The 27693-nt window shown below is 38.8% G+C and overlaps 1 protein-coding gene across 3 annotated transcripts in view; it reads left to right on the forward strand.

The window, feature by feature from the left end:
* Positions 1 to 27693, forward strand: part of Kpna3 (karyopherin subunit alpha 3) — a 73122-nt gene that overhangs the window by 33632 nt on the left and 11797 nt on the right. For 2 of the 3 annotated variants that reach the window (XM_038310349.1, XM_038310351.1), the window contains exons 2-10: positions 4213 to 4257; positions 15001 to 15090; positions 15283 to 15312; positions 15400 to 15452; positions 15574 to 15669; positions 19497 to 19582; positions 22007 to 22093; positions 22432 to 22601; positions 23691 to 23735. In XM_038310349.1, the coding sequence (XP_038166277.1) occupies positions 4213 to 4257; positions 15001 to 15090; positions 15283 to 15312; positions 15400 to 15452; positions 15574 to 15669; positions 19497 to 19582; positions 22007 to 22093; positions 22432 to 22601; positions 23691 to 23735 (702 nt within the window). Of the gene's footprint in view, positions 1 to 4212; positions 4258 to 15000; positions 15091 to 15282; positions 15313 to 15393; positions 15453 to 15573; positions 15670 to 19496; positions 19583 to 22006; positions 22094 to 22431; positions 22602 to 23690; positions 23736 to 27693 lie in introns of all 3 variants that reach the window. The other variant, XM_038310350.1, reaches the window with a different exon arrangement.

The following is a 27693-nucleotide window of genomic DNA, read 5'->3' on the forward strand; positions in this document are numbered from 1 at the left end:
TCTCCACCTTCTAATGCTTGGACTACAGGCATGCATGGCCATGCCAGGGTGTGTGTGTGTGTGTGTGCGTGCGCTTGCGTGTGTCAAGAGTAACATCTGGGATTTTAATTTCAAGTCCTCATGCTGGCACAACCAGCACTCTTACTCACCAATCACCCCAGCCCCCATTTAATACTTTTAGACTGCAGTTGACAGTGGGTGAAAGCTTGGAAAGAAAAGCTCCTGATAGGGAAAAATTACTATATATTGAATATTATTTGGTAATTTTTTGCTTAAGAGTTTCCACATCTGTGCCATAGGGAATATTGGCTTGTAGTATTCTTGTTACTTACCTTGTCTTATTTTTGAAAAGAGGTGATGTTAGATTTTCCCCCAGACATTAGAAAATTTCTCTATTTAAATCTGACAGGAAAACACTTAAATTACAAATTTAATTTAATGATGAAATTTAATTTCATCATTAGTTATAGTATTGTTATCTTCTGTTGTTTAAGACATAGTAATTTGGTTTTCAGCTCAACCAGGTAATCTAAATTAACAGATTTATATATTTCCAGTTATTCTTTTTCTTGTGATGTTACAGACTGTGTTGCTGCCATTTTGATTTTCAGTATAAGAAGTTTGTGACCTCCTTTGTTTTCCTTTCTGTGTTTATTTTTTTTCTGTGTTTTGTCACTTATGCTGATTTTGCTTTCAGATAGATCGAGAACTGAATTTCATTGTTTTACTTTTTTCAGTGTTATTAACTTTTATTTTTTAAAATTGTTTTTCATTTTATGTATAAGTGTTTTGCCTGCATGTCTGTGTTCCACATGTGCATGGTGCTAGCAGAGGCCAGAAGAGGGCACTGGATTCCCTGGACTGGAGTTACAGATAGTTGTGAGCCCTGTATGGGTGCCAGGAATCAAATATGGGTTGTTTTTGCAAGAACAACAAGTGTTCTTAACCACTGAACCATCAGTTTCTTTTCTTTGTTACTTCCTTCTTGTTTTGTCTGGTTTCCAACCCCCAGTCTAGCAGTTCTTGCTTATAAGTAAGTAAGTAAGTAAGTAAGTAAGTAAATAAATAAATAAATAAATAAAGTATTTGTCTTTAAATCTGAAGGAGTCATTTGAGGTATATAATTGGATCATTTTCAGAGTTCATCTGGCCAATTTTTGACTTGTTTGGGAATTTAAATAGTGAGAAACTGAATTTAGCAGTCACATGAGATTGTAGGGGACATTTCATACTCAAACCATGGCATTTTGCTACTGGCTCTCCATAAACTTATGGTCAAATACATACAGCTCAACTTTGAAAGTCCCAAAGTCTACAGTTTCAGCTTTCTTTAAAAATCTAGCCTTTTCTGAGACTCAAGGCAATCTCTTAAATGTGAGTCCCTATAAATTAAAAAGAAATGAGGTTTCAGTCTACAGTGACAGAATAAACACTCCTATTCCAAAGGGAGGAATGGAGACCTAACATGGAAAGACCAAGCCCAGTAAGTAGTCCATGTCTAGCGTCTGAACCCTTATATGGGTCCCACTAGTCTTTAGGTGACCTCACTCCATTCCTTGCAGCACACATGGCCTCTTTTTTGGACCAGCTTCTCTTTGTAGACATCCTGTATCGCTGACATTTTCAGCACACTGGGGTCATTACTGAAATTTAGGCTTTACCTTAGTTTTACACAGTGGCCACACAGATTCTCCTTGCAGTGAATCTGCCCTTGCCACACATTGCTTGACCTCTTCTGAAACATTGGTGTAAGTTTTCATGACCCTTGAACCCTTGTATTTTTTCAAGCCTGCAAAATTGGACTCCAAGTTCTGCTGTGGCTGTAGTGGCCACATGTCTTCATAGTTTAACCCAGGCAGTAACTTCTCCAGACAGCCATTTTTTGAGCAGAGGACTCTTATAGAGGTATTCTCGTTTTTCAGACATTCTGCTGTCAAATGAAAGTTTTTCAAACAAATGTTTAGTTTTACAGTGCTGAGTCTTTTTTTTTTTTTTTTTTTTTTTTTTTTTTTTTTTTTTGGTTTTTCGAGACAGGGTTTCTCTGTAGCTTTGGAGCCTGTCCTGGAACTAGCTCTTGTAGACCAGGCTGGTTTCGAACTCACAGAGACCCGCCTGTCTCTGCCTCCCGAGTGCTGGGATTAAAGGCGTGCGCCACCACCGCCCGGCCAGTGCTGAGTCTTTTATAGATGGGATGTTACCATTAGAACACCATGGATGTGTAGTTGTTTTCAGAAACCAGAAGAGGGTTTGCATTCCTGGAGCTGGAGTTGCAGGTGGCCACGAGCTGCCCAGTCAGTATGCAAGCTAGGAACCAGATTTTCATCTTCTTAAGGATCAGCAAACACTCTTAACCCATGAGCCAACTCTGAAGCCTGACAAGAACTATTTCTAATGTGTCAGCTGCAGTTTCTTCTTTACTGCCCTTACCTCCTTAACATTTGCAGCAGCTTTGTCTTGTTTGTCTGCCACTTCTAACACCCTTTCCTTATCAGATTGCACATTTTACATATTCTCTGTTTTCTGCTTAGAGTTCTTGCTATAAACCAGGCTAAAGGTAATGAGCACCACCCATGCAGTAACCTGAATGCTAGGATACCTTGAAGTTTCCTTCTTCAAACAAATTAGTTTATTACTTTTGAAATCAGCCTCATTAAAATTCTCAGATAGAATGTAGCCAGATGTTTTTTTCCCAAGAATGTAACATGGTTATCCTTTGGCCTAGTTCCTATTAGAATCTTTGTTACCCTATGGAACTTCATGAACACAGTGTTTACTGCCTCTATTTCTGCTGGCATCATAATTTCTAACTTCCCTGGCTCCTAACAGAGTGTGCTCTTGCTCTCTAGCACCTGTTTGTAAATTCTGTTACATCCTTCCCCCCCCCCCCCCAAGCCTGTCTGCACTGCATGGGTTGTTATAGCAACAATGAGCACAGACCTGAAGGAAGTAACTTAAGGAGGCAGAATTTATTTTGATTCATGGATGGAGGGGGTATAGTCCATCGTGGTAGGGAAGGTATGGTAGCAGAAGCATGTGGCAGCTGCTCATACAGGACCAGGCAGTAATCGAGAGCAAATTGCATGGTACTTTGAAATATGAATTATTAGAGATCACTTCATTGGTTATAAGCCTCATTTGACTGCCTTAAGCAAAACTATAACTTATTGGGAGAATGAGGTAGCTTGTGGATGAGGGTGTGGGCATTCTTGATTCTATGTCCATTTTCTTCCTAGGGAATTTAATGACACCTCCTTGCTTAGAACTCAAGAGTTACTACAGGTGGTTGTTTCTGTGGTATTTGCCAAGAGACAAGATAGGAGAGAGTGAGGCAGTTTAGATTTCCTACGCAAAATATACAGTAGAGAGGACACAGCTCATACGCTCCCTCCCCACAACCATCACCACCACTACCAACAATAGCAACAAAACATACACACATAAAATCTTGGGTGCAATTTGGATAGAATAGTAGTTCATTGATGGCCAATCTACTCCTCAGTTTATACAAATCAACCAACAGATGTTTGATAAAACAATTCAGCCTTCACCCACTCCAATACAGGGTCTCCCTGTTTAGCCCTGGCTGTCCTGGAACTCACTTTGTATACCAGGATGGCCTTGAACTCACAGGGATCCGCCTGCCTCTGCCTCCTGAGTGCTAGGATTAAAAGTGTGCCACCACTGCCTGGCACAATGTCATCTTTTTAGCTAATTACAGTTCATTATTTAAAAAAGAATTGATCAGGTAGATGCAATGGCACAGGCTTATGATCTTGAACTTGGAAGGGAGCTGAAATAGGAGGAGTTTGAATTTAAAGCCAGCCTGGGTTATGTAGTGAGATCCTGTCTCAAAAACAAACAGATTAAATAAATAATACATATGTCAGTTTTTCATTTTTAAGGTTAAATTTGGGAGCTGAAGAGATGACTTAATAGTTGGGGGCATTGGCTGCTCTTGCAGAAGATAGAGGTTCAATTCCTGTCATCCACTTGGTGGCTTGCATTCTTCTGTAGTCCTAGGAGACTCAGTGCCCTCTTCTGGCCTCTGGGCACTGTATACATGTGATACAGAGACATATATTCAGGTCAACATACATATAAAATAAACCTCAAAAACTTTTAAAAAGATTAAGTTGATTCTTAAAAGAAACAATTTGCATATTAGCAGTACTAATACTTTGATACTAATGTGATCTTTATTTTTATTTGTAGACTATGCGAAGACACAGAAATGAAGTGACAGTTGAACTCCGAAAGGTAAGGGGAGTGTGAATCTAAAGAAAATGAGTTAAGATACTGTTCTGGTTGGGGATGTGACGCCTCATCCTGTGATCACAACACTGGGGATGTAAAGGCTGGAGGAGTGAGGACAGGGTCGTCTACTACATAGCAAATTTAAGGTCAGGTCGGCTGATGAGACCCTGTCTCAAAAAACTGGTGTACAGAGCAAGGAGTAATTTTTTTCTGTGTGAAAATTGTGTATAACTTGAATTATGAAACTACTTTGGCCAACCAGTAATCCTTAAAACCACTCAGTACAGCCATATCAGGGCTGCCAAGATGGCTCGGCATGTAGAGGCACTTTTTATATGATAGAAGGAGAGAACCCATTCCACAAGTTGTCCTAATTTTCACACATCCTTCATAGTACATGTTCTCACACACATACCGTATACAAACACACAGTAATACTAATAAATAAAAATTCATATGACTAAATAGTTCATAGTTCTATACAGTCACAATTATAAAAGCATCTATTTTGCTAAGGGTTCTGAGTATTTTTGAGAAATACTTTGTCACTGTTAAAATTCCACAACATTAAAGGAAGATGCTCTCTTAATCCTCTCTGGTATGTGTATGGTAGGTGCCCTCCCTATTTCCATGTCCTGCAATAGGAGGAAACTTATTTGTTGCTAACTGAATGGAAGTGGTGTCAAGATTATTTTCTTTCATTTTATTTGGAAGAGTTTAGAGAGTTACCCTGGTCTGAATAAGAATGGATCCCATAGGCTCATATTTTAAGGCTTACGGGAGTGACACTAGGAAGTGTAGCCTTGTTGGAGGAAGTGTGTCACTGGGAGTGGGCTTTGAGTTTCAAGTGCCCAAGCCAGGCCCAGGGCTCTCTTCCTGCTGCCTGCTGATCCAAATGTAGAAGTCAGCTACCTCTCCAGCTCCTTGTCTGCCTGCATACCTCTGTGCTTCCTGCCATGATGACAACAAACTAAACTTCTAAACTTTATGTGAGCCCCAATTAAATGTTTTCCTTTACAAGAGTTGCTGTGGTCATGCTGTCTCTCCACAGCAATAGATAGAACTTTGACTAAGACAGTTATCTTCACCAGATTCTATTTTGATGTGAACCTATTTTATAGGAATTTAAATTGCTAACCAAGAAAGTACATTTATTTCTCTATATACTTGTGTTTTCTAAGAATATATTTGGAACTTACTTCAAATCTTGGTATCTTAAATTAGATCCTTTTTCTGTATTAACTTATTTCTAAAACTCCTTTCTCTGTTAGATTACCATTATGAAGCTTTTCAGTCTTAAAGAAAAACATGTGTCTATACGTACTGTTCACCTGACTTCTGGTTCCTGTTATGTGAACCCTTGTTTCCGTTTTATCTCCTTACTCTCTTCTCTGTTAAGTCTGTATGCAGATGTACAAATGATTCTCAGACACCTATCCTTCTGGTTTCTCTCATATGTGGACAGTTACATAGGAATTAAATATTGTAGCTCAAGTCATTAGCTGACAAATGACAAAACTTTTAACCATGATGCTGTAATATGTCCGAGTGTAAGTGTTCAAGGAATAATATTTTATAAGTTGAGAATCAACTTAAAACTTGTTACTGGTATTTCCCACTTTGATACATTATATTAAAGTTACGATCTGTTGTTGATGGTTGATTAGTTAGGTAAGCTAAAGTGAGACAAATTAAGGTCTTAGTTTAAGAAATCACTAAATGCCTCATTTGCCTGATCAGATCATTGTTATATCAGTTAATTGTTTCTCTTCTTAAAATGTTTCTTTTAAAAACTACTCTATATTGTAGATCAGTGAGGTAGCTCAGCAGGTAAGGGCACTTGCACCAAGTTTGATAACTTGAGTTTGAACCCCAGAACCTATCTATATGTGGAAGGAGAGAACTAGCTCTTTCTCAGCCTGTCCTTTGACCTACACCTGAGCACAATGGCATGTACACATACCCTCTACACAGAGTATTACAAATTGCACTGAGTGTGGTAGCCTACACCTATAATCCCAGTGCTTGTAAGGTTGAGACAGAATTGCCATAAGTTCAAGGTTAACCTGAGTTTGTGAAACACCTATCTCAGAAAGCCTCAAAACAGAATAAAACAACTATTGTCTATTGCTGTAAAGAGACACCATGACCATGGCAACTCTTACATAGTAAAGCATTTAATGGGGCTTGCTCCCTTTTGCATAGGACTCTGTAGAACTTAGCAGCAGAGTCAACCTTCCTCCCTCACACTGTCCCTTTCTGTCAGCCACCAAGATCCAGAGGCTCTTTCTACCTGGGAACATGCTGGCTTGTTGTGGGATATTTGTATACTGTGTGAATATATATTGTTGTGGTTGTTTTAATAAAGAGCTGAGTGACCAATAGCTAGGCAGGAAGAGATATAGGCAGGACTTACTGGGAGAAAGAGAACTCTGGGAAGAAAAAAGACAGAGTTGCCAGCCAGACAGGGAGAGGAAACAGGAGGTACAAGATGGAAGAGAGGTTAATGTCACATGGCAAAACATAGATTAATATAAATGGGTTAATTTAAGTTATACGAGCTAGTTAAAGCAAGCTTAAGCTAAGACCAAGATTGCATACTAATTCTCTGTGTGGTTGTGAGCTGGCCACCGATGAGAAAGCTTGCTGTACTGGCTTGTAGATCAGGTAGGTGATATGTACTGTCCTTCCTGTTGTCTGATCCCCCAACTCTTAGTAGATGGCTGGCAAGAGTGATTCCTTCCTCTCTGACCCTACTTCTAGGGTACTCTACCAAACTTCATGGCAGACCCAGCTTTCCTTTTCCCTGTGGACCCTTTCAGTCCTACTCCCTCCTATCCCATCTTTCTTCCTTCATTTCAGATCCTCATACCTAGAAGCAAGTTCTACCCAGCGCCACCCTCCCCTACAGTAGCCATACCTGGCAGGGACTTCTATACTCCTTACCAGGCAAACCATAGCTACCACATGGTCCTAAGATCTAGAAAAAAAGCCAATAATGGAATACCCACCCAACAAAGATAAGAACAGTTATAAACACCTGGAATCACAGTCATCCAGAATTTAGATGCTTAGACTCTGGTGCAGAAATTCAGACATTAATGGCCAAGACAGTATGCATCCACCAGAACCCAGTAACTCTATTACAGTAGGCCCTGAGAAATACAATATAACTGAAGCACAAAATAAGCACATCAAAATAATTTAGGAACATATTAAAGAATATTAAAGAGGATATGAAAAAATTATTCAATGAACTCTGAAAGCACGAACAATGGAATGAAATAGTGAAAGCAATTCAAGACTTGAAAGTAGAAATAGAAACAATAAAGAAAACAGAGGTTGGGGCTGGAGAGATGGCTCAGAGGTTAAGAGCACTGACTGCTCTTCCAGAGGTCCTGAGTTCAATTCCCAGCAACCACATGGTGGCTCACAACCATCTATAATGAGATCTGGTGCCCTCTTCTGGCATGCAAGCATACAGGGAAGGAATGTTGTACACATAATAAATAAATAAAGAAAACAGAGGTTAAGCTGGAAATGAAAAATTTAACAAGTGAAGCAGAAACTTCAGAGGTAAGTTTCACTAACAGAGTATAAAACATGGAAGAGAGAATCTCAGGCACTGAAGATGGATGAATGCCTACCTCAGCCCAAGAAAATGTTAATTCTCAAAGCATCCAGGAAATTTGGTACATCATAAACAGACCAAACATACAAATAATAAGAATGGAGGAAGGAAAAGAAACCTAGGTCAAAGATGCATAAAATATTTTCAACAAAACACTGTAGAAAACTTAACTAACACAAAGGAGGTCCTTGTCAAAGTATATGAAGAGTATAGAACACCAAATAGGCTGGACCAGAAAAAATTTTTTGCCTAACATACAATAATCAAAACACTAAATGTATAGAACAAATAAAAGCCAGAAGGTCCCAGAAGGATGTTTTACAAACTCTTAAGAGACCACAGATGCCAGCTCAGACTACTATACACTGCAAAGCTTTCAATTAAAATAAATAAAGATAAAAAACATTCTGTGATACAAACAATTTTAAGCATTATCTATCTACAAATCCAACTCTACAAAAGGCACTAAAATGAAAATAAGCTAAAGAGGTTTAACCATACCAAAGAAAATACAAGGAATAAATAATCCCAGTCCTGCAAACCAAAAAGGAGAAAAAGCACATAACACCACAACAAAATAACAAACACTGCTCATTGATGGTAATGGTCTCAACTCCCCAATAAAAAGATACAAACTAACCGATTGGATTCAGGAAACTTTATTTACTGTCAGGAATAGGCAATACCTCAGGATAGAAAAGTAATTCCAAGCCAGTGGATCTAAGAGGCAAGCTGGTGTAGCCATTTTTAATTTCTGACAAAATAGACGTCAAACCAAAACTAATTGCAACTAGATGCTCATCAAAGGAAATATCTATGAAGAAAATCCTGCAATCCTCAACATTTACTCACCAAACTTGAAGGGCGCCTAAGTTCATAAAAGAAACATTCCAACAGCTAAAAATCACATATTGTCCCTCACACAGTAGCCAAAGGACAGCTCATCTACACAAAAATCAAACAGAAATGATAGAGCAAAATGATACCATAAATCAAATGGTTGTCCCAGGTGTTTGTAGAACATTTCACCCAAAATACAAAATATTATACCACCTTTGCAATAGCACATAGAACTTTCTCCAAAATTTACCACATACTTGGACACAAAGTAAGTCTCAACATATCAGAGAAAATTGAAATAACACCCTGCATCCTCTCTGACAACCAAGGATTATAGCTGGATATCAGCAAAAGAAAGTTTAAAAACTCATGGATACAAGGACCAAGTAGTAACTGAATAAAAACTGGTTCAAGACAAAAATTAAGAAAGAAACTTAAGAATTGAGTGAAAATAAAAACATAACATTCCTAAACCAAAATTTGTAGATGGCAAGAAATAATCAAACTCAGAGCTGAAATCAATAAAATAGAAACAAAAACCATTTTAAAAAATTAATAAAATGAAGAATTGACTTTGAGAAAATTAAGAATGTTAAATAAACCCTTAGCCAAATAAACTAAAAGATAGAGGAAGTATAAATTAATAAAGTTAGAAAACAAAAGGGGACAAACAGAAACGAAGGAGATACTGAGCTGTGATGACATACTTAAAATAACTTTACTTCATCAAGTTAGAAAATCTCAAAGAAATGGATAAAATTTTTGATACATACCATTACCAAAGTTAAATCAAGATCAGATAAGCAACTTAAACAGATCTACAAACTCCAGTGAAATAGGAGCAGTAATTAAAAGTCTCCCAACCAAAGCCAACCCAGGTCCAGATGGATTCGGTACAGAAAGACAAAAACCATCTGATTGCATCATTAGATGCAAAAGGGGGTTGACAAAACCCAATATCCTGTCATGATAAAATTCCTGGAGACTAGGAATATAAAGGACTTATGTCAACATAATAAAGGTCATTTATAGCAAGCCCACTGCCAGCATCAACCTAAATAAATAGAGAAAAAAAATCAAAGCCTTTCTGCTAAAATCAGGAAAAAGTCAAGGTCATCCATTTTTTCCATATCTATTCAGTTTAGTACTTAGAAGACAACTGAAAGATATTTAAGAGATTCAAATCAAGGAAGAAATCCAGATATCTTTGTATTCAGATGATGTGATCATATACATAAATGATCTGAAAACTCTTGACACTAAGTGTCCACATCTGATAAACACTTTCAGCAAATGCAAAGAAAAATGAACATCCTTAACAGTAGCTTTCCAGTAAATAAACAACAAATGGACTGAGAAATAAATCAGAAACACAATATCTTTAACGATAGCCTCAAAAATTATACAAATGGTAGATTTGTATAATAAAAACTTTAAGACATTAAAGAATTGGGAAGACTGGAATGGCAAAATCAAATGTGGGGAAGGGAAGAGGGGGAAGGAAGGAGATGGAAATGGGACAACTGCACTAAGGACCATTTGAGGTGCTGTATGAAAAACTACAGTAGAAGCTTTTAAACACATGTGTATGAATGAAATCTAAATGATGTCATCACGTAGCAGGGGAGACAAAGCCCCAATGAGACATTTCTTGCAACTAAATGAAACCTTTGCTGGAAATGGTTGCATCTAATTGAGTTTTTGGCCAAGGGAACCTATGGAAATCCCCAAACAACTAATGTGATTTCTAACGCTGTTGATTTTTCTCCACAAACTGATGGTGAGGCCCTATTGCTGAAGGCAGCAACTACATAACTCATTGTACAGAGAAACTGAGCTGGTGCCTACCTAGAACCTTCACCCCTGTGGACTAGAGCTCATGGTACTGGAAGTAACTCTGTATACTCTGTATATTACCAGAGGAGAAAGATACACAGCCCAGCTGCAAACGTTCAGTCTACAGCAGTGACCTGCCTGTAGGATGTGCTGGTGCAGTGGTGTGGCACAGAAGTTGTGGGAGTAACAACCACTGTCCCAATGGATTGAAGTCCTGTTTCATGAGATGGAGACCATGCTGACACTGCCCAAGAACCTAAGACTAGATAGGTTCTAGACCCAGGAGGTACCAGATACCACTGTCTGCTAAAGGAATGTAGCAATGAAATGACTGCTAACGACATTTTGCTATACCCAAGCTTTCTCGTGTGGTTGATGGAGACAAATTTAGAGACCTACAACTGGACAGTGTGTATAAAGTGAGACTTTGAACATGTTGTCCTAAATGGGATGTCTTTGTCAAATACTTCCCTTCAGGTCTCATGAAACTTGGTGGAAGAATAGGCAGAAAGATTTTAAGACTCAGTGGGGATGGGGAATACCAAGGAAACAAGGCCTTCTAGACATAGCAGGATTGACACACATATGAACTCAGAGACCATGGCAGCATGTACAGGGCCTGCATAGGTTTAAGTCAGACGGGGTTCCCAGTACTGAGAGTGGAAGTGGACAGAAGTTCCCATTCTTAATCCAGAAAGCCATCTCCAGTTGTTAACTGCTTGCAAAGGAAAAATTGGTTTTCTCCAATGGAGTTCCTCTGGGTATACAAATCAAACTTAAGGGCAGGCCCCATGTCTAGCAACAGATAGCCAACACAAAACAAACACAGTGGTATTTTGGGTGGCATTTAACTTAATGCTTTACCTAGTGCTCCCCATATCTTTTGCTTATATTCTGTCATTTCCTATTTTGTGTTTTAATGGAATGTCTGTGTGTGTGAATGGGAATGTCCCTGCAGCTGTGTTTCTTGTGCAATTTCTTTGGTTTTGTTTTGTTGTATTCTGATTTTTTTAAAAAATTTTTTTAGATGTCTGTCTTCCCTTCCTTCCTTCCTTCCTTTCTTCCTTCCTTCCTTCCTTCCTTCCTTCCTTCCTTTCTTCCTTCCTTCCTTCCTTCCTTCCTTCCTTCCTTCCTTCCTTCCTTCCTTCCTTCCTTCCTTCCTTCCGTGTGTGTGTGTGTGTGTGTGTCTTGAGACAGGGTTTCTATATATCTTTGGGTGTCCTGGAACTCACTATGCAGACCAGGCTGCCCTGGAACTCAAGAGATCTACTTGCCTCAACCTCCAGAGTACTTAGTTACTACCTCTTGGTTACTGATATCCTAAAAGGATCACATGGTTCCTTGGAGAAATGTTCCAAGGAATTTAAGGGTTGGCAAGGTAGTGCAGATTTTACACCTAGCCTGTTATGAACCATGAGGAAGGAAAGAGACAACACTTACGGACGGGTTCCAAAGATTTGAATAATTCACCAAATAATCCAGTCTCTGATCGATTAGAGCTGCAGGACAAGCATTCAGGAGCCTTGTTCTATAGACAGCACCGCGCAGGAGCAGAAATGGGGCTTATAAGCACAAAAATTACAAGCATTAACAAATGGTAAGGTACGGTTACAATTTTCACCAATCAGTCAACTTTGCTTATATGAACTGATTGATATACAATGCAAGCATTTAAGTCCAACCAATCAAGTTTCATTTGTTCTCTGTGTTGTCAGGAACTAAAGATGCCTAACGACTATTTCTAGAAAGTTTAGGGGAGGAGGTTGATCAGCAATTGGAAAGTTCTCCACTTTTATGAAACAAAAACTACCATGGGAGCACTAGATGAGACAGTTCCAGAAAATATGCTTGTCAGCTACTTCCACGTGGGAGAGGAAGAATAATTAAATAACATCTTTATAAACTGAGTCCAAGAATGAAAAGGGTAGTTTCACATTGAAAACTGGGTTATTTCACATTTGCAGAGGAAGGTGGAAGGTTGATACAAAAGGAACACGATTTAGTGAATTAAACATCATAATTGAAAAGAAATGTAACAATTTAGGTATAGAAAGGTGGTTTGTCCAGTGTGGTGGCGCACACCTTTATCCTAGTGTCCGAAGGCAGAGGGAGGCACATCAGAGTCTGAGGCTGGTTTGATAGGGATAGCAAATTTCAGGCCAGTGAGGACTACCTAGCAAGACGCTGTCTATCCAAACAAAAAGTATAGGAAGTTTTTCCCTATGTACATAAGGGTGCACCTACGAAAGCAGACATGTTGCTTATGATGAAAAGTGCTATCCTGTGACAGGGATCTATTTATATCCTGGAATAGTAGGAGTGATAAATGGAGTAAGATTCCTGAGAGATTTGGGCGCTTAACTTGTCAGGTGTTGAGAAGCTGACGTGAACCAGGATGAAGATAGACGGGATCAGGGTTAGAATAGTTTGGGGAAACACCATGACCAAAGCAACTTGGGGGAAAGAGGGTTTATTTTATCTTCTAGCTTGTAGTCATCATGTAGGCAAGTTGGCAGGAACTGAAGTGGAGGCCATGGAGGAGTGCTGGTACTTACTGACTTGCCCCTTGTGCTTGTTCCTCCTGCTTTCTTAGAGCACTCAGACTACCTGCGGAGGGTACTCTCCCATATCAACCATCAATCAAGACAATGCCTCTTACTTGCCTCCAGACAGATCTTATGGGGGTATTTTCTTAACTGAGAGTCCATCAACCGTGTGTCAAGTTGACAGAAGGAAAAAAAACTAGCCAGGATGATAGTTGTGCTGAAAGTTAATTTATTTAAACTTATAAATGGAATTAATTTTAGTGTTTGGGAAGCAATTTCAGGTTTGTAGTTTGAAACTTAAAATTGCAAGAAATAACACTGTACACGCTTGTGGCACATAGTTTCCTTGGATTGTTAGCACTTTCCCATGTTTGCTTTCTTTTATTAATATATTAGATACACATGCATTTTTTTCTTTGAACCAGCTACAAATAATGGCAGGATTTTCTATTACCCTTAGTATCCATAGAAAGAGACTCTTCTGTATAATAGTACATTTATCAGGTTAACATAGGATTACATCTTCTAATCAATAGAGTCGACTCAGAATTTGCAAATTGTAAGTCAAAGAGCCTATCCAAGATCAGGTACTGCGTTTTCTTGTAGGACTGGTCCTCAGTCTTTTTCATCTTTAGTGACTTCATCTTGGAAGCATACAGGCTTTATTATTGTTATTATTAAATGGTAGATTAGGGTTTTCTGATTTTTCAAAAGTTATCTAGTTTGATTAGGAATAATGCCAAGGGGATATTGTTTTTTTTCTTTTTCCCTGCACCAGACCAGGGAGCACACAGAGTTAACTTGTCCTTTACTGTTGGTAGCACATTTTGTCACTTGGCCAGAAATATCATCTGAGATCTACATGTATGGCTTAGTCGTAGAGTGCTTGCCCAACATTGTCAAAGCCCCAGGTTCTGTCCATAGTAACTGCCTCACACCAAATAAACAAAACAAAAACCAGAGAGCGCCACCCACTGTTCTTTTCACTATACATTAATATATATCCTGCATGAAGCCACTTGAGATATATAAATATCAGGGGCTTTGCCATCCGTGAGGCACTGTAGTTTAAAAGATAACTACTGTTAGTTATTTGTGTAGTTACTAAGGAAGAATGATTGACTCTATAGACGTCATTGTGTTTGCATGTGCTGGCTTGTACACAAAACAGAAGTTAGTGTTATGCACATGTGTATGTAGTTTTCATCTTCTGTTCTGAATGTTGCCATGAATATTAAGGATTATTAAATAACTTTTCTGTTAGAATCAAATACATCCACAAATATTGGGTACCCGAAGTTTATTCAGATTTAAAGTTGAAAAATTTGTTGCTGTTAAGTAATGTTTGAAATGGCATAGTTAACATTCTGAATAATTTGGGTGTCATGAAATGTAGGATAGGAGGAACTCTTTTGTTTGTAAAATTCAGGTAGCAAGGGTTTAATCTGGGCTGGCAAGATGGTCAGTCAGTCAAAGTACCTGCAGCACAAGCCTGACCACCTTCATTCAATTCCTGGTATCCATAAGAGCAGAAGAGAAAACTGAACCCCAAAAGTGTTTCTCTGACCTCTTCCATACACAGCACTGTGGCTAATTCATATGACATTTAATAAATTCCTATTTCTTATATCCCCAACTTGCAATCCTAAGATCTTCTTAATAAATTGCTTCAGGCAGCTGTTAGCAGTCGGTAGATGAAAACTGTTTGATGCATAGTTCTGTACCTCAAGTACCCTTAGAGTGTCGGTCTGAACACTTGGTGCTCAAAGAGCTGGGGATGGAGATGACACAAAAGCAGTGGAATTAAACACGTTCATTGTTAATTCGGGACCAAATACAATTTTATTAACAACAGCCTTCATGAACTCTTAAACATTATCTATTACCTTTCAGAACAAAAGAGATGAACACTTACTGAAAAAGAGAAATGTTCCCCAGGAAGAAAGCTTAGAAGATTCAGATGTCGATGCTGATTTTAAAGCAGTAAGTCTTGCCCTTGTTTTTATAATGTGCCTGTAAATACTTTCGTCATGACCAGGGGACGTTATTTTAAATTTAACAAAAATCAGATAGTGATAATTACAAGGCATAGTAATTCATAACCAGATAGACTAATAAATAGTTTTGTTAGCTTTGTTAATATTCTCTGCTGAACTATCTTTCTTTCTTTTTAAGCAAAACGTAACACTAGAAGCTATATTGCAGGTAAGTTATTAATTTAATACTACCATCCTGAAATGGTTTAAAATAATTTTTTTTATAAATGTCTGAAATATACACTTGTTGTTGCAGAATGCTACAAGTGATAACCCTGTAGTCCAGTTGAGTGCTGTCCAGGCAGCAAGGTAAGAGCTAATCTGCACCTCTGGTGTTGAAGCTGACTGTGCAGAAGTGGGGGAGTAGAATATATTTATGTTCATAGTTTGAGAGCTACATCAAATATTAATCTTATATTTCTTTTTATAGGAAACTATTATCGAGTGACAGAAATCCACCAATTGATGACCTAATAAAATCTGGGATTTTACCAATTCTAGTCAAATGTCTAGAAAGGGATGATAAGTAAGTCTGGATTTGCCTGCTCACTTTTTCCAGTTAACTTAAGTTTACAATTGGTGTTTTACTAAATGGTTTGGTGGTGGTTTGCTCTCACTGAGCTTGGATTTATTTTGTTTTGAGGTACTGTAGAAAAAACTTAGGCCTTAAGTAGGTGCTCTGCCACTAAGCTGTATTCCTAACCCTATATTCTTTAAATTGTCATATATTTCCATGTAATTTTCTTATTCTCTGATGGTATTTAAACATCACAAATAGTATTTGAGTCACCATTTGCTTATGAGTCTATATATAGATTAGCCTCATGACTAGTCAGCATGAATGGTGTCCAGAACCGTGTGGCTCTTCCTAACCCTGGGAATAGACCCGCAGATCACCAATCCTCTGGGTAGTACACTCCAGCCATGGTTAGTTGTCCGGTATCATGCGAGGGAGCTCTGCTTACCCAGAAGAGAAGGGAGGGCAGTCCATTTGTACATAGACATTTCTCAGGGCTGTGCATTAAGCTCCTTCAGTTTGAATTAACTTGGTTTGAATCCCAGAATTCTTTAAAACAAATACTATTTTTGCATCTAAAACATACGGCCTGAACAAGTTATTTTGCTAAATATCCAAGAAAGTTTTAGTTGATTAAATAAAAATAATGATATAAAAGTGCTGCCGATAAGGACTTTTTGTATTTGCAAACACCTTATGCTTCCACAGTAGCTACAATCCTCCCTCTACCTCTAGTCCTTAACTGTGTCTGTTAATGTGTTGACGATAACCTCAGCAAACACTAAAATGCAATGATGGTGCTATAGGGAATGAAAACAAAGCCACTTCCTTTTAGATTAACTTGACAAAGAGTAAGCCCAAATTTCTATTTCCATTATTCTTCCTGTGTCTTTCATCTATCTGTACACTGTGGCCCATCTGTAATCTGTCTGTTGTATGGGTCTGTTTGTCCCTGTTGTCTGTCTGATCTGTATGTGTCTGAATATGCCCCATCCTTGTGTCTTTCCCTAACAAATGACTTTTGCTCTGTATTGGTCAGCACAGAAAACATGGCATTGAGAAAGGGATGGGGAATTCAACTGACTCAGGCAAACAATACTGCAAACACATGATCAAGCTATATCCACAAATTGTTTCCAAAATTTATAGTGGATATTTGTCATATAAGGTTGCTTCTAAATCTGTTTGGTGTTTTCAGCAAGTGATACCACCACACACACACAATTCTGGGTCAGGAGCATGGAGGAGTACTAAGATTAAAGCTATGCATTAGAGCCGGGCGGTGATGGTGCACGCCTTTAATCCCAGCACTCGGGAAGCAGAGGCAGGCGGATCTCTGAGTTCGAGGCCAGCCTGGTCTACAAGAGCTAGTTCCAGGACAGGCTCTAGAAACTACAGGGAAACCCTGTCTCGAAAAACAAACAAAAAAACAACAAAAAAAAAAGCTATGCATTAGCTTAAGTTGTAAAAGTTGCTGATTGCATGAACAATCCAAGGCCTAGTAAGGCTGGCTACATTGTTCTCTTAAAGGCAAATTAAATTTAAAGATGCAGAACTCCTGGAAGGCTAGCTGGCTAAGTACACCGTCTTAAGTGATCTCTGGGGATTATCAATTGAGCTGTGAGGTCTGGAAAGTCTCAGTCTCTTTGGGATTAAGAGATACTTTGATTAAGATGTGTCACTATACTTAACACCTTAAAAAAGCTGCCGTATATGTTCCATAGCAGAGAGTAAAGATAACTTTATTCCAGCTGTTTAAAAGATTAAATTCCATCTTATATCTGCCAGCAAGGCTCCTTTTTTGTTCTTGGTTCCTGGCTCTGGTTCTTCCATTCCTGTCTGTTTGATAGAGCCTTTGGCATAGGTTTGTGTGAGTGTGTCTAGGAAACAAACAAAAAATAGGACAAAATATAAACAACTTAATGAATAATTTCAGAGCCATCGCCCAAGTCATAAATAGAAAATTGCCAGTGCTTTTAGATAATGACTTTATGGTTTCTCATGGAAAACTGTGTTACAGTGTAAAAGGCATGTTAGACGTCAGAGCCCTATAGACCCTGGTCTAAATCTATACTTGGTGTTGACCAGAATCCCAACTGACTTTTGTGCCTCAGTCATCCCATCTGTAAAAATTAGGTGGCTGTGAGAAAATGTACATAATTTAAACAAAATATTTTGCATTGTTTATTTGCTTCATTCGGCTGTTTTTATATCTTTTCTCTCTCTTCTTTTCCCCATATGACCCTTTAGAAGACTTTCCTTGGCCTTGAAATTTTACTTTTTGTATCTTCCCATTTTCCATTCATGGCCCCCATTTCCAGTGTTTCCTAAGGACTCCACAGGAGTTTGCTAGCTCTTCCCACTTCTAGTTAGGGAAATGTAGATTGTTTGTTGCTTCCTGTCACAGCATCCTGCCCTTCCCAGTCTGCCTTTCCTACCTTCTCATTCCCTGCTTTCTGCCAGAATTGATCCGCTCAGCTCTGTCTGCTCCGATTTCTATTTGCTCTTTATGACATGTAACAGGTATTTTCCATCTGCACTGCTGCTAAAGCTGATCATTTGTTTTCCTTACTTCCATGTTGTATAGAGATTTTTCTTCTCATTCCCTAATTTTAAGCTCATTTTTTTATTTTATATTCTTTCTGACATTATATTCTTCTATCTTTGTTACTTCTTTTTAACAGGCCTCTCCTGTAGTAGCCTTTAACCTCTTTTATCCATTTTACATGCTGTTGACCCTGACCCCCATCCTCCTACGCCCCTCCTGGATCCTTATACCAGGCAGGCAGTACTCTGCCACTGGACTGTATCTCTAGCTGTTGCTTCTGTTTTTGCTTTTGAGTTGTGGTTTTGTTCATTGACCTGGGTGGGCCATTTTGAATTTGCTCTGTAGCTCAGGACTTAACATCATTCTCCCCCACCCCTTGCTTGTATCTAAAATTGCACCTGTTTTTATTTTTTCCATTATTCTTTTCTTTCTTCTGTCTGTCTATCAGTCTCTCTCTTTCTCCTTTTTTTCTTCTCCCCCCCCCCCCTTTTTTTTTGAAACAGGATCTTCACTGTGTAGCCCTGGCTCACTTGGAGCTTACTATGTGGACTAGGCTAGCTTCCAATTCACAAAGTTACGCTTGTCTCCCAGATGCCGGGATTAAAGTGTGTGTCACTATGCCTGGCTTTACTCTTCTAAGTAGAATAAATTTCAAGTTGTGAACCCTAGAACATTTGGGACACACACCATATCCCCCCAACATTTACGTGAGCACAGTTTTATTTTTGTTCATTCTTAACTTCAGCTTTCTAGACCCATTTCTTATTGTCCATACATATCATCCCACCTATGATACCCTTTTTAGCGTAGAGTGTCAGTGCCTGCCGATTAAATTAAAATTTAGAATAGTGAAATTGATTTTTACTTTGTTAGATCTTTCATGACTGTCTCAAATTATAATGCTTTAGCTGCAGAACTATGCAGGCTTTAATAACTGCAGTTAGTAATGTAACCCAAATGATAGTGTGCTCAGGTGAGGGTCCCAGGTGTGAGTAGTCTGGAGGGCGCAGCTGGTGTTGACGTGATGCGAGAACTTGGCTAGTACAGTGGTAGTGGGTTACTCTGTAAGGCAAGGAATGTTGAGGAAGAGTCATGAGACATAATTGACTAAGTGTTGCAACCATCAGTGGTTTGTAGTGACTGAGAAGCAGTCAGATGCTTAGATAGGGATGGCAGCCAGTGATGACTATAACAAGTGAAATTGAAAGATCGGGTGTGGTGCTGTGTAGATTTATGTAAGTTAAGGTGATAGCTCCATGTCTAAAAGGATTATTTTGTTTTTTAACAGTCCTTCATTACAGTTTGAAGCTGCGTGGGCACTAACTAATATAGCATCAGGAACCTCTGCACAGACTCAAGCTGTTGTACAGTCTAGTAAGTCAAATCTTTCTTTTTAATGATGACAGAGGGTTTTATACTAAAAACTGAATTTCATCTTAGAATATTTTGAAGTTACAGTATAAGTTTTTATGTTACTTTAATAATTTTTTTTCTTTTCCCTCAGTATTAAACTCTGATAAAATAATTGTTACTTTGGACCCAAAAAGAAGATGGACTATTATCTTTCAGGGTGGAGACTATCCACTAATAAGGACTGAAAAGTCTTGTTTTAAATACCTTCTGAGTGTGCTGAGTAGCTTAAGCCTTTTCAAGTTACGGCATATACTTGTTTGGTTGGGGGAAGGGCAGGGTCTTGCTGTGTAGCCAGGTCTGTCTTTGAGCTTTCTGTATAGTCCCCACCTGACCTTACACTCAGGATACTCCTGCTTTAGTGTTCTAAGTGCTAGGATTGCAGGTGTTAACACCTGGTTTATATACACTAGTTAAAAAATTGTTTTTGAATTGTAAGACAGGTCTGTAGCACGAATACTGATATTGGGGTTCAACCTAAAACCCAGAAAGGCAAAAACAGCCAAGCCACTAAAAGTCTTACCTTTACCAAGGCTGGGTGACCGCAGACTTATTCCCTCTAGTGCTGGGACTAAGGACAACCCGGATTTGTTTCTGCATTGATCTTGTGTAGCCTAGGGTGGCCTTGAACTCACAGAGATTCACCTCCCAAATCCTGGGATTAAGGGTGTGTGTCACCATTGCCTGACCTCTAGTGGCTTTAGCTTTGCCTCTGGTCATAAATAATATGCCACTACATACATCCTCACTGTGTAGCCTTGGCTAACTTGAAACTTGTTATATAGACCAGGCTGGCCTTAAAGAAATCAACCTGCCCCTGCCTCCCGAGTGCAGGGATTAAAGGCGTGCGCCACCACTGCCTGGCTATGAACAAGTTTTTAATAGAAACTAGGAGGTAAGGTTAACTACAGTGTTTGATTTTCATTATAAACAATTTATCAGTGGTGGAAATATAAATGCTTTGAATATTAGTTTTTTAAAAAGCTCCTCATGGAGTTCACCATGTGTCCCCAGTTCTACACCTAGATGAAATGGAGAGAGAAAGCATGCATACAGTGACTGGTGCACAGGTGACAGGTGTTCACAGCAGCATCAGTTGTAATGATTCAGAAGTCCTCTATTAATGCATCAATAAAATGTGTAGCAGAATACTGTTTAACAGTCTAGAAGAATAAAGCATTGGTACCTGGAACATCAGAGGTGCACTTGAAAGTCACATAGTAGGGGCTGGAGAGATGGTTCTGTGGTTAAGAGCATTGCCTGTTCTTCCAAAGGTCCTGAGTTCAATTCCCAACAACCACATGTGTTCACAACCATATGTAATGAGATTTAGTGCCCTCTTCTGGCCTGCAGGGATACATGAAGGCAGAGCACTGTATACATAATGAATAAATCTTTTTTTTTAAAGTCACATAGTGAAAGAAATGAGTGTGTGTGATTCTCTGAAATGTCCAGAGTAGAGAAATGTATAAACAGAAAAGACAGCTATTTAATATTTGCCTGGTTCTGGGGTTCTGAATAATAGAAGAGTAAGTGGCTAGTGATTGCTAGAGATAGGAAAGCTCTTCAAGGGTTGATGAACATGTAGTTCTGCAAAAGTGCTAAAGAGTAATATATACTTACCAGTGATATATTCTTTTAAAGTATGAATTTTTTTTAAATAAAAAGGCCTAGTAAATTTTAGTAGTGTACAGGTAAAGCCTAAATATCCTAGAACTAGCACAAGAGTAGAAAGTTTAAGAAAAGGTGAACTTATCTTGAGGTTGGTTATGGTGATAATGTGTAGGGTTTAATGGAATAAGAAATTTAGAGACTAGAGAGGTGTTAAGATTACTGCCTGCTTTCCCAGGGAATCCAGGTTCCTTTCCCAGCACATACATACATAGTAGCTCACAGCAATCTCTGACTCCAGTTCTAGGGCATCAGACACCCTCTTCTGGCTTTCACAGACACTTGTGGTACACAGATATACATGTATGCCAAACACCCATACACATAAAAATAAAGATAGAAAGAATAAGAAATATGGTTATTTTACATTACTTGGTAAATCTGGTTAGTTGGTTCTGGGGAATTTTATTGAAAATAAGTATGATGATTTCAGGATACATGTTTGGGATGGGAACTTAAAAAATTAAGTATAGGGAAGATTTTGTCCTTTTTTTTAAGTTGATGACATAGTATGCTTTGGGCTCTGGTACTTTATTGTTCAAGTATTAGCAGGTTAAAAGTACTGAAATTAGTTATTTTTATGTATTATCCTTGTTCTGTTTGTGCAGTGAACTGTAGTTGGACAACTATAGTGTGTCTGACTTGTGACTATTTTATTAACTTGCTTGGGTAGAAATCTGTGACCATGTCAGATAACTGAGTTTTTATTACACACAGATGCAGTGCCCCTTTTTCTGCGACTTCTCCATTCCCCACATCAGAATGTCTGTGAACAAGCGGTGTGGGCTTTGGGAAACATTATAGGTAAGCTGAATTTGGGTTTGAAAAGGGTTTAGTTGAGAATCTTAAATTAACTTTTTTCCCCTACATTGGCATAGCCATTACACACTATGTTTCCTCGGAATTTCATATGAGTTGACTGTATTCATAAACATTTGTAAAGTAGTTCTTAAGTGTAAAAGGAATATATAATTTGTGTTGGTAGTGTTTCCCAAATCAAAATCACGGAAAGCAGCACTTGATGTCTGACTAATGGTGAGGAAACATAGAGCGTCAGTGTCCTAACATGAGCCATTGCACACATTTCAGACTTTCCCATCCTGATTGTAATTTTTTTTTAAATACAATTTTCATTTCTGTAGGTGATGGTCCTCAATGTAGAGATTATGTCATATCACTGGGAGTTGTCAAACCTCTTCTGTCCTTCATCAATCCCTCCATTCCCATCACCTTCCTTCGGAACGTCACATGGGTCATTGTCAATCTCTGCAGGAATAAGGACCCCCCACCGCCTATGGAGACAGTTCAGGAGGTAAATGCAGAATTGTAAAGGCGAGATGGTTTATCTCCCTGATTATGCTTTAGGTATCATGCACAGGAAATATAATGAGCATATACTGATTTTATTGAAGATTCTTCTGTTTTTAAGTATAACATACCATATGTCAGAGTTGAGTGCTATACAGTAGCAAGAAGAATGCCAGTCCATTTAATGTTTCCATGACGAGAAAACATAAATTCCAATAAGTGGGGAGGGGGGAAGCCCTGTTTTGCTGTACTACTATATGGATTTAATGCTAAGAAATGCAAATAATTTGAGTTAATTTGCATTCAGTCCATTGATTTCTGAAAAAATTGATGTTCTTAGAAATGTGCTCTACTTTAAATTTTAAAAATCCTTTAAAATCTTTATTGGCTCGACTGTATAGTCATTGACTCTGTATCTTTATAATCTGTGTCTTTATCTAGTGTCTGTTCTTAGTGTGAGTGCCTAACAGCCATTACTCAGTTGCTTTAGGTTTGTAGAAGATCTGTTAGACCCAGGGGTAGCAAACAAACCCTATACCTTGCACTGGTTGTAATTTTTTGTTTTGTTTTTGTTTCTCGAGCAGGGTTTCTCTGTGTAACAGTCCTAGCTCTTGTAGACCAGGTTGGTCTCGAACTCACAGAGATCCGCCTGCCTCTGCCTCCTAAGTGCTGGGATTAAAGGTGTGCACCACCACTGCCCGGCTGGTTGTAATTTTCCTGACTAAAGTTAGTGTTTTACTCAAGCGTCTTATTGAAAAAAAATTTAGACAATGATGACTGAAAGGAAATCTCTTGTAGCTGTCAATGTCGCCTGTGTGCTGACATCTCCATTCTTCTCACCCGACATCTTGTGCCATAAACAAGGTTTCTGTAAATAATTGACTTTCTTTTAAGGAGTATTAATCTTTATTAGATTTATTTGGATCTTTTAGTTAAATATTTGAAATATATTTTTGATTTTCAAATTGAATTTATTAAATTAGATATTCAAATAAATTTCACACTATAAGTAGTTACTGTTTTTTTGTGTCATTATTTGTTTTTATAAAGACATTTCCATCAACTAGCATGACTGTTTATCTTCTTTCCTCAGATTTTGCCAGCTTTATGTGTCCTCATATACCACACGGACATAAATGTGAGTAAAGTGGTGTCACTGTGGGGTTTGTCTCTCGATGCTACCAGAAGGGTTTTCTAAAGCAGTGCTAAAGAATAGTGGGGCGGGGGGTGGAGAATGAGAGTAAGTTTAAATCAGATTGATGTAATTTTTGTTTTTAATCTTCCAGCAAATATGCTAATTTGTTGGTCCCTGAAGTGATTAAGAACAGCAATCTCTTTCTGTGGTTTCACTTCCCAAAGTTTCAGTCACCTGTAGTCAGTTGTAGTCTTAAAATATTAAATGAACAACTTTAGAATAATTTATTAATATATTTAAAATAATTTTGTAGTATATGCCTATCTTTGCTCTATTTTACCATTAGTTTTTGTCAATTTATTAATCTGCCTAATTTGTGAATTAAACTATCTAATATCTATGTATAAGAAAACACATCTATCTATATATGTAAGTATATGCTGTGCTGTAGCACAGCGGGCATTCATGTAGGTATTATAGCTTGTCCCCATGGGGGCCTGCTGTAGTAAATTTTCCCGACTGCCCTGATTTGAAATAATCACATAGAAACTATATTATTTGCAATACTGTTTGGACAATAGCTTAAGCGTATTTCTGGCTAATTCTTATATCTTAAAATAACCCATTCCTCTTATTTTGCATTTTACCACGAGGCTTGTGACCTACTAGCAAGGTTCCAGTCGGCGGTTCTTTTCTCTTCTGGCTGCTACATGGCTTCTCACTGACTCCTCCTATTCTCTCTCTATATCTCTTTCAGCCTTGCTATGTTCTGCTAAGTCATTGGCTGAAAGCAGCTTCTTTATTAATCAGTAAAAGCAGCACATATACAGAAGAACTTCCCACACCACAACTATCTATAAAATGGTAAAAATTTTATGAACCATTATGGTCATACAATAAATAATTGCCATGACAGAATTGAAGCTAGGTCCATGATCTATACCATGATCTCACAAACACACAACATGGTGTAAAAAGAAACAAGAACGTATAATAGAGAAATAACCAGAGTGCTGACTATGGAAGTCCATATGGTTTTATTTGGCAACTTTAAAAGTAACACCAAGGAAGTAACACGCAGTGGACAATATAAGAGCCAGGTGTGGTGGTTTGCACCTGTAATCCTACTGCTTGGGAGGGAGAGAAGGAGAGGAGTTAAAGGCCAGCCTGAGTACAGGAGATCTTATCCCAAAAGAAAACAAAACCCACAACAAAATGAAGTACTTCTAGCATTGTAAGTACAAGGAAATTATGGCAGGAATGGTCAAGATGATGCCTATCTTTGGTGTAAAATGTATAGAAGACTATTTTTTGCACTTGCCATAATATATGTCAACCTGTTTAATTTATAAAGCTCTATGAGATGGTATTTCTGTCTAAGTTATAGAGTTGACTAGTAGGTTTTATTTGTTTGTTGTTTTTGTCAGGTTGAGCATCATTTCAGGAACACCAGGAAGGGTATTGAGAACTTGGATACCTTGAGGTTTTAGAGAGTACAAGTAGACAGTGACTCAAAAGTTTGATGTGGAGTTTATCTGCAGTCTTGGGTCTTGTGTTTAGAAACTTTAAGCTTTGCATGGTAATGAGTGAGGCCTATTGAAGGTTTTCAGACGGATAAGTGAGAATTGATACTTGTAACAGCTAGCAGAGAAAATGTATGACTTATCGTAGGGAAGTTTTATGTAGGCAGAGCTATTTTCTTAAAATAGATTTGAAGTTGATGAAAACTTGAACACAGCTAATAGGCACAGCTAAGGAAAGGAAAGTGACTGGAATTATAGAACTTTTTCTGTGAGAGTATTTTCCAGCATAGATTAAAAACTTGCAGGTTTTGAGGGACTGATAAAAACATAGACACTGCATAAGATTTCATAGGAAAGGCTGTATTTTAGAAAGTGCTAAATTCAGCCCAAAATTCCTTGTGTTTGAAGTTTAGAAGCAAGGGAGGGAAAACCAACAAAGTGGTGTACGTATAACAGATATTAGATCACAGACCCTGTGGCTGTCTCCCTCTCCCAGAAATCTGCTGTCCACTTCTTAGACCAAAGAACTTACGGTCACCTGCTATGTCTCAGGCCTGGGGTAAAAGTGAGCCTCCTCCTGGCCACCCCAGTGGGAAGTTGGTAAGAAAGCAGCCTTAGCACCCCTTCACTAGCAGCTGCAAGAGAAGCTCGTGGTCCTGCCTAGTGCCTGCCTGTGTGCACAGGCCCCACCAAAGTAGATCACATGATAGGAAGTCTGTCAGCTCTCAAAAAACAAAACAACAACAACAAAAAGGTAGATCCTGTACTTAACAACACAGAGGAAAGGGATTACAACGAGGAAATACCGTTCAACACAAGAATGAAAACCAGCAGAGCAAACTCCAAATTCTGCATTTCCATGCCTGATGTGCTCTTCAGAACTCCAACTCTTTCCAGCTTTGTTGTACAACACTCCTCTCTCTTGGGCTGGTTCCACACCCAGTCTTAAGCTTTCCTCAGCAGGGATCCCATGGCTCTGACATTTCTAACATCTTGTGGTCTCCAAGGCAATCCCTACTTCACCTTCACAGCTTCACACAATGGCTTTCATGAAGGAACACCACTGCCACACACTTGGCTTGAGCAGATTTCCTTAGTCAAGGAGGGAGATTCCACAACCCATATTTTGTATCCTTGATACTAATGCCAGAAGCACATGGCCAAAGCCGCCAAGTTCTGCTGCTTAGTGTGGCTGGAGCTTGGGCCCCTTGTCTAGCTTTCTGTTTTCAGTGGTTTCCTTCCCTTAAGGTTTTAATTCCCTCATCACAAGTTGGAAGCTTAGCTGGATGGGGTCTTGCCCGGAGGTCACCATTTCCTTTATTCTATTTAGCATTGGACTTTAAACTTTTTATCTCCTTGAACACTGGACTTAGCTCCATTTCTTGGTGCCTTTTTCTCTTCAAACTGTACATTTTTTTTATTTCTCCTTGTTCAGCTTGCTTGTTCAACATCTACGTAAGATTGAACACTAATAACACAGCACAGTCAATACCAGGCTATCTTGAAATCGCCTCTGCTAATGCCATTAATCGAAAAGTCTTCAGTCTACTGTCAGGCAGATTGGGGGTAGAGTGGGCAAGGGCAGAAAACAGCCACATTCTTTGCCAAAATACTGCAAGAATGGTCTCAAGGCCACTTACTAACATTCCTCTCTTCTGGAACCTCTCGGGCCAGGCTGTCTTCGTCTGCTTTGCTCTCAGCACCACTGTCTTCCCTGCTCTTCCCAGTTTGGCCTGTTAAGCCCCCTCTTAAAGCTTTCACCTGCTTTCCTAATCCAGAGTCCACATTCTGCCAACAAACTGCGTGGCCAGGCCTGTCAGAGCAACACCCCAGTTTTGGTACAGTTTCTGTGTTAATTGCTGAGGACAGACATCACAAGAACAGCAACTCTTACAAAAGAAAGCATTTAATTACAAAAGAAACAGTTTTGAAGTTTAGTCCATTGTCACCATGGTGGGAAGCATGGTAGCATGCAGGCAGGCATGGTGCTGGCGCAGTAGCTGAGCTTGCATTCTGATTCACATACATGAGACAGAAGAGAAAGACACTAGGCCTGGCTTGGGCTTTTGAAACTTCAGAGCCCATCTCCAATGACACACTTTTTCCAGTATGGCACACCTATTCCAACAAAGCCGTACTTCCTAGTTCTTCTAAAACAGTTCCACCCCCTAATGACAAAATATTCAAATATATGAGCCTATGGGAGTCATCATATTCAAGCCATACTTAGATTATATGGTTTCTTTTGGTGTTGATCTTGAGTTCCTTCTGATTTTTTTCCTCCATAATGCTCCCCCTGACATTTTCTTTTTCAGACGTGCATAATTGTACCTCTTCCATCCCTTCTCATTCTTTATTCTTTTCATCTCACATAGGCTTGGAATGAGTCCAGATCCAAATTAGTATTTCTTTTCTTCTCATAGGTATAAGTTCTGTGT

The sequence above is a fragment of the Arvicola amphibius genome, chromosome 13 (genome assembly GCF_903992535.2).
Source record: "Arvicola amphibius chromosome 13, mArvAmp1.2, whole genome shotgun sequence".
In the NCBI taxonomy this organism is placed as follows: Eukaryota; Metazoa; Chordata; class Mammalia; order Rodentia; family Cricetidae; genus Arvicola; species Arvicola amphibius.